Source organism: Nestor notabilis, unplaced genomic scaffold, assembly GCF_000696875.1.
Source record: "Nestor notabilis isolate BGI_N333 unplaced genomic scaffold, ASM69687v1 scaffold530, whole genome shotgun sequence".
NCBI classification, from domain to species: domain Eukaryota; kingdom Metazoa; phylum Chordata; class Aves; order Psittaciformes; family Psittacidae; genus Nestor; species Nestor notabilis.
In genome coordinates this window covers 81,728-91,953 of record NW_009912234.1, presented here as the reverse complement: position 1 = coordinate 91,953, position 10,226 = coordinate 81,728, and the positions used below count along the sequence as shown (strand labels likewise).

The following is a 10,226-nucleotide window of genomic DNA, read 5'->3' as shown; positions in this document are numbered from 1 at the left end:
ATTTTCTCTGGAGTCTGAAGAGAGACAACTGGGCACACACTGAATAACCAGAGTGCTGTTTGCACTGGATGGAAACTGCTCCTGGCGAGCTTAAAATCTTTCAATAACCAATGCCAAACGTCTCTATTATAAACCAAAGTTGTTTTGGGGTTTCCAGTGCACACACACATTTTCTTATGTACATAATTTCATATAACAAACATGGAACTCCAAATCTGAAAACAAATCATAAGTGAAGTATGAGGGCATTGCACTAGATAATCAAAAATGCAAGATTGACTGCTATAAAGCATGTATTTGCAGTGAAATTTCATACAGCACATCCCCTTTATAGGCTTGGGTATTCTGGCAGAACTATGAAGAGGTACTAGAGCATCCACAATTCAGCCCCTTTCATTGTGAATGTGTAACTTGCAAAAATGCAAGTGGAAAAACGTTAGTCCAAGAACAACTATGTGTTGCATTTGGAAATTTGGACTGCATCTGCTTTATTGCGAATTCAATGTCATTTAATGTGTATTTTTGCATTTTTTTATTCTGGTCCTAAGCCCAAGTGCTGAAAATAATGCAAGGAAGGTTGAATTTGCATCATTTCTGGACAGAAAAGAAACCTCCCAAGAGAGCCTGATCTGTTTGCAGACTCAAATCAGTCTAAACACTGGAGGTCAGATAAATCAATTCTCATTTACCTATTAATAGTCTCTATCTCTATATAGTAAAATATTTTAAACTCAGGAAAGTCTTCCCTGTTGGTAAACAATACGCTCCACAAATTTCAGCTTACAAATCATGCTGCAAGAAACAAATAAAATCATTAACAGAGAAGATATCTGGGACACTAATCTGGAACACTCTGTGAATGATTGTCTTGTGTTTACTATAATCAGCATACTTTACATAGAACAAAATGAAGAGAGATTACAATTAAGATAAACTATTATTCTGAATCTGTTTAAAATAAAACAATCAACCCTTAACCTAAATTTAAGTAATACAGGATCAGCTAAAAAAGAGCTTTCATAAAAAAAGAATATGCATTTGGACTGAGAATATTTCACAGTTATTTTCATGTTAATTGTATTCTTCAGGAAGAGAACTCTTCAGAATGGGATCTATTATGAATATGCTGACAGACACTTAAGCATTACGGTGGTAGCAAAGTGTAGAAAGCTCTTAGGGTTGTCAAACCTTTCATTCCTTCTCTTTTTTCTTCTTTTTTTTTTTTTTTTTTAAACCAGTTCTCTGCAGCTAATGATTTATTATTGCCACAGAAATACACAGTTGGTCACCTACATTTTTTAATGTGTGCAGATTTTAACTGAATGCATTTCACAGCTTGTTCAGAGAACACTGAGAACAGTATTTTGGGGTTAGAAAAGAAATAGAGTATCAACAAGTAAGACCTTAAAGCTGCAGCAGTATTTGCTGTACACTCAAAAGATGAAGCTCTGTCCCTTTCTGAGCTGGGGGGAACTTTGCCAGCAACACTGCCAACACATGCCAGCTCCCATAAGTTGAGAAAATAATAGCTCTTTTTTCTGGTTTGATGAACAAACTGTAAGAGCAATTACATCATTTAATACTCAGGTAAATCAATAGCACTTGACAACTCACAGCAAACAGGACTCAGAGAGAGAGAAGAGGTGGGTGAAATAAAAAAAATTCTTTTTGTTCAAGCTGAAGCATTTACTTGATCTGAAACAAAACATTTTGCCTACTGATTATTTTTCAGTTAAGAAAATACAAATTTAAAGAAAATGTCACTTCAGAATATAAGTGTTTTCTTTGAAAAATATCCAATGTTTCAGATTTTTAAAATCTTGTCTCATATTTTTCCAATACATTTGTGCACTAAGTTGAATCTGAAGCTCCAATACCTTTCCTTTGAAACCACATTTTTCTATAACACAGACATAAAGGCCACAGGAAAGCTTCCCCTGAGCCTCTGCAAGATCAAGGCATTAATTCCAAACCTCTACTATCCTGCCTGTGAGTTGGGACTTCCCAAAAAGAAAACCTTCATTTTTTACATAGTTAAAGATCTGGACTAGAAGAACTCTAGTCCCTTCTTTCTAGTCCTTATAATAGTCTGTAGATGAAAGGACAGATCTGTGTGTACATAAAAGCCTCTCCAAGAAGAAGTAATTCGACTAACAACATGGCACAGCAACCTTCTCTCTCACTTTCCTGCATCATGTTTCTCATTCTCTGCCCAGAAATTGTCTACTTGAGTAGTATAAGCTTTTCAGGAGAGGACTTTCATTTCCATACTTCTCTGCAAAGAACCCAGCCAGGCAGTGATGTAATTCTGCCTCCCTTCCTCAGCATCCCCTCCTAACAGAATACATCATTCATCTTGTCTGAGCATTTTGTAATCATCAGTTGACTTCTGTGGGTGATAAATTAACCAGCAGGAAAAAATAAGGCTGCGGTTCAAAACATCTCCATTCACTTCTTTCCATGCTTCTAGAACAAGTTAAACTATTTCCACTTTAAAAATGGAGAAGAAAAAACAAGGACAAACATACACTACAAGCTGAGCATTATGAAACACCTGCAAACTGTTCTGCAGTGTTGCCTGAAGAAGAAAAAGAAGCAACTCACAGGTGGCTGGGAGAATAAGATTTATGCCTGAAAATACTTCTTTGTCACAGCAGAGAGAGTTGGAATCTGCTGTGGGCTCCTCTGATAATAAGGTATAACTGACAACTCTGCAAACAGGCTTAAAGACTCTGATTCCTTCTTTAACAGCGCTGGTTTGATTTACATGACATTTTTATTACTGCTGTGAAAAGAACACCTCGTAGGCAAGGTCTCTTTCTCCTTTTCCCCCGTGCATGTCTAACATTTGGAGATTTTAATTCAAGGAAAGGCAAGGAGGCAGGTTGGAGGGGGGGGGTCATCACCTCTGAGTCCTGCAGTGGTGATTAGTTATTTTTTATTACGAGGCTCTGTAACAAGGTCTAATAAATAAGGAGGAGCTCAGAGCCATACATCTATAACTCACGGTGAAGTCTGCTTACCAAAAGATCAGTTCCATGGGTTTAACAGAAATGTTCAAGTCATGTGCATCCTTATTTCAGTGCTTTCATAACAGCACACTAATTGACTGGTAACTATGCATGCTAGAGGATGCAAACTAGGGATGGATGTTTTGTATGCCCACATTGCATTGATTTGCAAACCTGAACTCTTATCATACATAGCAAATCCAGTGACATAATGGGTGTGTACAGTCCAGGGTAAGGACAGCACCAAAAATTCAGAGTACTACTAAATCTGTGAACTAATTTAAGATAGGGAAAGCAGAGTTAAAATGTTAAATATCTGCCAAAGGAACAACCCATGGAGTATCTTGGTCTGGGTGTAACCATTCCCAATTACTCATGGTTTTCTCAACATTAACAGAAACATTCTGGTTTCCACATAGAAGCAAACTGATGAGAAAAGCATCTAACCAGCAAGTTCACCTTGTTTCATCAAATTTGAAACATACATGTCATTTTTAGAAATCCATCAATAAATGGGACTGGGTGAAAGATGTGTGCTGGCTCAGGGCGCTGACAGAACAGCCAGTGCTGCTCAGTTTCCCTGAAGCAGCAAACCTGTAATGGGCCACATGAGCAAGAGCTGTTACTGTGAACAAAAAATCTGCAAAAAGTTACTTCTGCAGTTGTCACAGCTACTTCTAAATGAAAAAAAAAAAAAAAGGTGGGGTGGGGGTGGATCGTGGTGTTTCGTCTGCATTTGTCACAACTACTTCTAAATGAAAAAAAAAAAAAAAGGTGGGGTGGGGGTGGACCGTGGTACTGCTGGAAACAATACAGTAGGTTTTGGTAAATGCTCTGTTCTAATGCTGGATGTGGTGCACAGGAGATCAGGTACATGATAAGCAACTTTGTTGAAAAGAAGATTCACTGAATTGTGACGTGTCTGTAAACTGAGTCAAAGTATTTTAAGAGTGAGAAAAAGGTGTCACAAAATGAGACATGAATGCATAATGAGATGGCACAATGAAGGACAAATACAGCTTTTTCAAACTCAATTTCACTAACAAATGTACACAAAGGAAAAGTTTTGAACTGTGCTAAAGCTGGCAAGCTCTTTAAATACAAACCTCAAATTGTCTTTCCGATGCAGAGGAAGAACACGACCAAAATCACTGTTCATATAGATACACCAAAGAGGACACAATGTCGTTATATGCTGATGACTTGCAATGGCAGAAGTTTCCAGTAATTGTATTTTGTGGTCAGAAGCCCAAAAGAGGATTGTATACTTAAGGCCACTCTGGCAATACATGATAAATTTCATCTGTATGCAATTAAGGTGTAATGTTAGGTCGGTTATTTTAGTGCATCTTAATAACTAGTGGCTAAATGGCTGAACTTCAAATTATTGACCAAGTAATAAAGCAAAAGAATCTCTCTGCCTGCTCTCCAGAATCACTTTTACAAGAAACAAACAACTCAGAAATGAGACCAAAAAAAAAAAAAAAGTGCAATGGAAGGTGCAAAGGCCTTGGCTTTCTTTATAATCTATATTCATTGTGTCTACAGGAGCTTGGACTACCTTGTCCAAGGTATAAACATAGGTTAGTCTTTGTTCCAAGAGCTATTAATCAAGTAATTATTAAACAAGAAAGACAAGAAGATGCCATTAGGTGCAAAATCCATCAAAGTTCACAGAGATACAAGTGTTTGTTTTCTTTACAACATTGGTACAGCAAATGATAACCAGCATCTGGAAGAAGCCAAGCACAAGTTGGATATCAGACATCCTCACACAGCCACTTCCTTCTCTCCTTTAAGTGATAAACATAGAGGAACAAATGCTGCTTTTCAAAAGCCCTGGTTAAGGCATACTGAGAGCTGTATCACAGGCAGACAACACATTCAGTAGAAGAGAGAAAGTATAGTGACTTTGACAGGAGGCCATTCATCTTTAAGATCAACACTGATGCTGAAATGAATGTTATCTTGCCAAGGACTGCCACAAGGGGCAGCTGTAGCAGACAGCATCATTTCCACATGGGGCTAAAATCAAACCCCAGAACACTCAAGGGATGCCTCAGCTACCATCAGGGCAATTTGATAACGGATTTTCAGGCACACAGATAGCTACTATGTCTTTAGAGTTTATTCGCTAGAAAGGAGAGCAAGCAACTCACGCTGCCCTGGTTCCAAGTCATTCATCACTCTTTAGACAGAAAACTATTTCCACTTTCAATTAAAAACCTGTTTAAAAAACATCCAGGAGGCTTTTGGGACATACCATGTTTTTAGCAGTAAATATTCCAAAAAGTACCTGACTTCGCCTTCTCTAATGTGACCTTCTAATTCTTCTATGAATTTTTCCCCTTTCATCCAGTAAATCATGGGGCCTGATTCTCCACTGAATCCAAAGAAAGCTTTGCAGGCCACAGTCAGCGGGTTGCCTGAGGATAAGAAGAAAAAAGAGGGTCAGACACTTTGTCACAACTACTAGTGAGAGAACGATTATGAGAAATCTCAGCACCTCAGATAAACCTCCCCAGTTAAAATGGGGGCGTGGGGAAGAAAAAAACCCAACCATAGGAAATAGGTTGATGTTGATTTGCATCTACAGGAAATAGCTGTGAAATAGAACTGAGGTTATCCGTAATTCCATCTTTATCCAGAAAGATACTACATAAACAATGAGAAAGTATGGAAATGGTGGCAACATAAGGTGATGTCAGATTGATTGTTAAAAAGCAAGAGATGACATCTTTGTCAGACTCCTGGGATGTCTACCAGGACTAGGGAGTGTGCCCTAAGTGGCAGGTAAAACACTAAACTCACTAAACTTGCTTACGGTTGCCCATCCACTCATAGGAAAGACACAGTAAGAATTTCTTCCCTGTTTATATAGAAATCAAATGCTAATGAAGTCTTGGTTCAGAGAGCTTTAAAAGATCCCCAAGTAATATATGATGCCAGAGAGCACCAACAACACTCATGTTACTGTCAATAGGTTTTGGCAAAGGACGAAACTTCAATGCAATAGAGTACAGAACAATAGAGTTCAGGCAATAGAGTACAGAACTCTTCCTTTCAGCTTTGCAAAAATACTTCCAAAAGAAAGAAAATAAAACTTGGAAATTAATCAGATTTCTCTCCAAGAATTCAGCATTTTGTTTGGCTACAGCTTTAGCTGTACTAGCTAGTACAGGACTATGCTTACAATGCCAGGACAGATGGTTGTCTGCCTGCAGAAGACAAAAAATAAAAAGAATTAAAAAACCCTTAAAGAAGTCAGGAAATGTAGAAGAACCATGCCCATTCTCTTAGTATGCAAATACAGCTGCTGCATCCACTTCTCTTTGTCTCTTCTTTATAGCATATGTGGTCCAGGTTACAAAGCAGCTGTAGAGTCACCAACTTACATGGGACGACAGACCTCATTTCATGTCAGTGGAGACTCCTGCTTAATGTTCCAGCACTTGGATCAAGCATGGGAAGTCCAACTAATGCACTTACTATATTTGGAAGAGATGTTATATTGTGTCAGCCATTCTCAGTGCCAGCAGGAGACTCTTTTGGTGCTGAAATAGAACAGGCCCATACTCTTCAAAAAGGGTTAGTCATTTGGAGCACCTCACTTGGTAGAGCACAGGCTAACAGTTTCATCTGATTGTCTTACTGTGCCCTAATCAGCTATCTATTGTATGCTCAGCAGTGATAACTCACTGTGGGCACACTTGGAGCATATCAGAGCTGTGTGTTAAAGCATCTTTGCCTAAGCCCCCACAGAGCTGTCCTAAGTCAACTAATTGCACTCATCTATCCATTATTTCAGTGCCCAATTTAAGACATGTCAAAAGAGTCTGATTAGATAGGAAGTGCAGCACTCCCAGCCACTGAAAATCAGACGCCTTTAAATTGTTTCCAAGTCAAGATCGAAAATTACAAGTCCTTTTGAAACATTAGGATACAGCAAGAAAAGGTTTAAAGACTGCACTTCAGTCTGTTTCTTAAATAGCAGAAGACAAAAATAGAAAATGTTTATCCTGAAAATGTTTTACAGACTCTTTCATTATCTCCACATTCCCTATGAACTCTGGTACCACAGCTGTCCACTGAACACGTGCTGATGCTGACAGATTATATACAACCAGCTCAAACATCCAAATATAAGAAGGGGGATATTCACAGTTATCTGTACATCCCACAACACTGACCACCATCACAAGAAAGTTCCAAACTTCACGAACTGATGAAGAGTCAGAAATACTTCTAGGCAGATATTTAGTTCCACTACAAGACGATACAGAAGTCCATTTCCTCCTGCTCCTAACCCGCTCACCAGCCTTGTGAGGTGCTGGGTGCCCTCCATGGTGGGAGAGGAGAATTGGAGCCTCAGGCTGCGTCCATCTCATGCTCTCCTAACGTGCTGAATGCCCATGTAATGTGAAGTCTTTTGGGTCACTTGCCTCAGAGTCATGATACACACCTGCTTAAATACCATTTGGTGATTCCTAGCATGTGGTTGCTCAGTCCTTGTTTGATTTTAACGGAAAAAGACAAGTGTAGCAATGTGAAAAAAGGAAAGAGCTAGATGTGGCCTATCAGCACTGACAGTATATGCCTTTTTCCTGGCACACCATGCTGGGCATTAAGTGCTACAGGCAAAGTATATTACAGGGTGTGCTTTTCCTCAAACCAGCTGTTTTTACTCAAAAAACAAACCCTGAAGAAATGAGACTGTTCCAAGGTGAGTGTAAGATTTCTATAGATGCAGAGTAAATACCCTAAGGTAATACGTTTCATCTGAAGAATACAAACAGGAAAACCTAAAAAACCACTAGTTGTTGGTACACAGCTTTTGTAATAAACAAACCCAATATAAGGCATCAGTAGCCTTTACTGTGACACCCTGCGTACTGTGAACATGCCTGGGCAGATCCATTTCCCATCTTTGCCACCAAGGGAAACCTGGTGGGAAAAGCAGAGTGAATTAGCATTTTCAGCTCAAAATCTGGGACTGGCCACACCTGGAAAACCCACAGTCCATCTCATCTGCAAACCCATCACTGATCAGAGGGAGGAATAAGCAGCTGTTTCACATAGGACTATTTATCTCAGTAGCAGAATGATGCACGTCTCGGTTGAGCTGATCTGTCCTGGGGTGGAAAGAGCTTGGGTCTTTATGACACTGGCTCTTCTGTAGGACATGCTCTTCCGTAGCTCTCTGAAGCAGCTTCTGGTTTGTAACTCTCATCACTCTTTTGTGGCTCTGGAAGCAGGAGAAAGAAAAGCTAACACAGACTCTTCCTTGCAGAAACATTTTACCTCCTCAAATAAGCTTCCACGAGGAACGGAAGGGAGGTTCCCCCTCTCCTGCCATGTCAAGACACAGCTGTCCACAGCTGCAAACTGTGACTACCAGTTTTCAGGGAACTCCAACTAACTTCCATCCAGAAGAGAACATGGCATGTCTCACTGCATTTCCCCCCATGTACTGAGATCCCAACACTGCAGCTCAATTCCCCAGTTCCTAAATGTACTCTTGAACATGGGGAGAAACAGACACTGAGCATGGAAACTGTCCTTTGCAGGTCCTGATTCTGGGGCTGGCTTTGAGCCATGTGGTATCACACTGAGTCACAGTTCCAGGCAGAAGGAACTAACAGGCAATTAGTAACTCCAGCAACTACTCTTCCATAAGCCCAAACTTTTGCAGATCATTACTGGTATTCTGCATGTCACTTAAGTTCCACTACTAACTGTTCTTACTAAGAAATATTCCCCTTGCATCATTAATATCATCAAAGTTCCTAGAATGAACAGCATCCTGAAAGATTTCCATTTATAAATTGTTTCTCTTTAAATCAGATAGACATTTCAGTTGCAATTTTAATTACTAAACTGATTTGCTGAGAAAGAGAGAAAATTATTAGTGAGATTTCTAACGAATCAACACTGAGGAGAATGTTTTAAGAAACAAGAGAAGAAAGTAGAAAAGCCTACTTGTAGACATCACCAAATCTACTGCTTTGTTGGGGTCACCTTGTCACAGGAAAGCCTCAGGTTCCAGCAGAATCTCTGCTTTAGCTTTTTTCCCTACTCTGTCAATCACACAGGCTTGTTGCCAACTCCCAGCTGATAAGACACAACCACTGGCAATAGGAATGACTTTTATTGCTAAATCATATTGTACATTTTTCACCTGACCCTTTCCACAATGTATCTGTGTGAACTCTACCATACATTCCGGTGATTTTTTTTTTTTTTCCCCTGAAGATGAGAATTGCACAGAAATGCAGTTATTCAATCAAAATAGCTTCCTGGTGGTGGTAGGAGCACTGGCTAAGGATGGAAAAAGGGTCTGCAAAAGAATGTTGTCAGGCACGATTCTGAATGTGCTTACTGCAGGTCTGAGATGTTTTGAAAGAGAATGACAAATCCTGCAGCACAGTCTCTTGAATGAGGCATGCTCCAAGCACTGACTAAATGAAATTTAAAATACCTGAAAGTTGTTGTCTTTTAAAAACTTAGATGCTAAGGCTAGGTGACTGACCAGCACGGAAGACAAAAGCTGTTCACAGATTCTAAGATCTGGCTAATGCCAAGGCACATTTTCAGGCATTTTTTTGAAAATACAGTTTGATTATTTGTTTGCACTCATTTTGCACAAGTAGGTGTATTTTTTTGCTTATCTGTAAGCATCCACTCAAGGGTGCAACGCAGAATTCATATTCTCTGATGTCCACATTCTGCTGGTGCTCTGTTCTTCGAGCAAATCAGGCTTTCACTTATGGAGCAAATCATACCAGAGCAAAACCATCAAAGAGCCAAAGTCATCTATGAATCCTTGGGCGCTTTTTCTCTCTGGCTTGAAACATCAATGGGTTTTCCAATTCTTTCACATTTTTGTGCCAGATACAATACCACTCTGAACAAGCCTGAATTGAAATAGATGATCTTGGCAAGCTACTGGCAGAACTGACTGACAGTTTCAAAGGAAGACCTCCTTTAGCATCAAGCGACATCAAGTTAATCCTGCACATGTTGCTAGTTGGATTTACATCTTCATCTCCACCTAGGTGTTAATACCACTAACTGTAGTATCATTACTTCTAACTATTCCAGGGCTGGATACTGTATACACACAGAAGGGAAGACAAGTGCACTGCTGTCAACAAAAAAATCATTCCATCACTCCAATTCTATCTTATTGATGCATATGCATCGTGTAGCTCCTCT

General features: G+C 39.5%; 1 protein-coding gene across 1 annotated transcript in view; it reads right to left on the bottom strand.

Moving 5' to 3' along the window:
• The window catches only part of IL1RAPL2 (interleukin 1 receptor accessory protein-like 2), a gene marked incomplete at its 5' end in the record, with an annotated part of 101,427 nt that overhangs the window by 19,781 nt on the left and 71,420 nt on the right, over positions 1–10,226 (bottom strand). Inside the window, one exon of the mRNA XM_010018349.1 lies at positions 5,308–5,437. Within this exon, the coding sequence (XP_010016651.1) occupies positions 5,308–5,437 (130 nt within the window). The remainder of the gene's footprint in view (positions 1–5,307; positions 5,438–10,226) is intronic.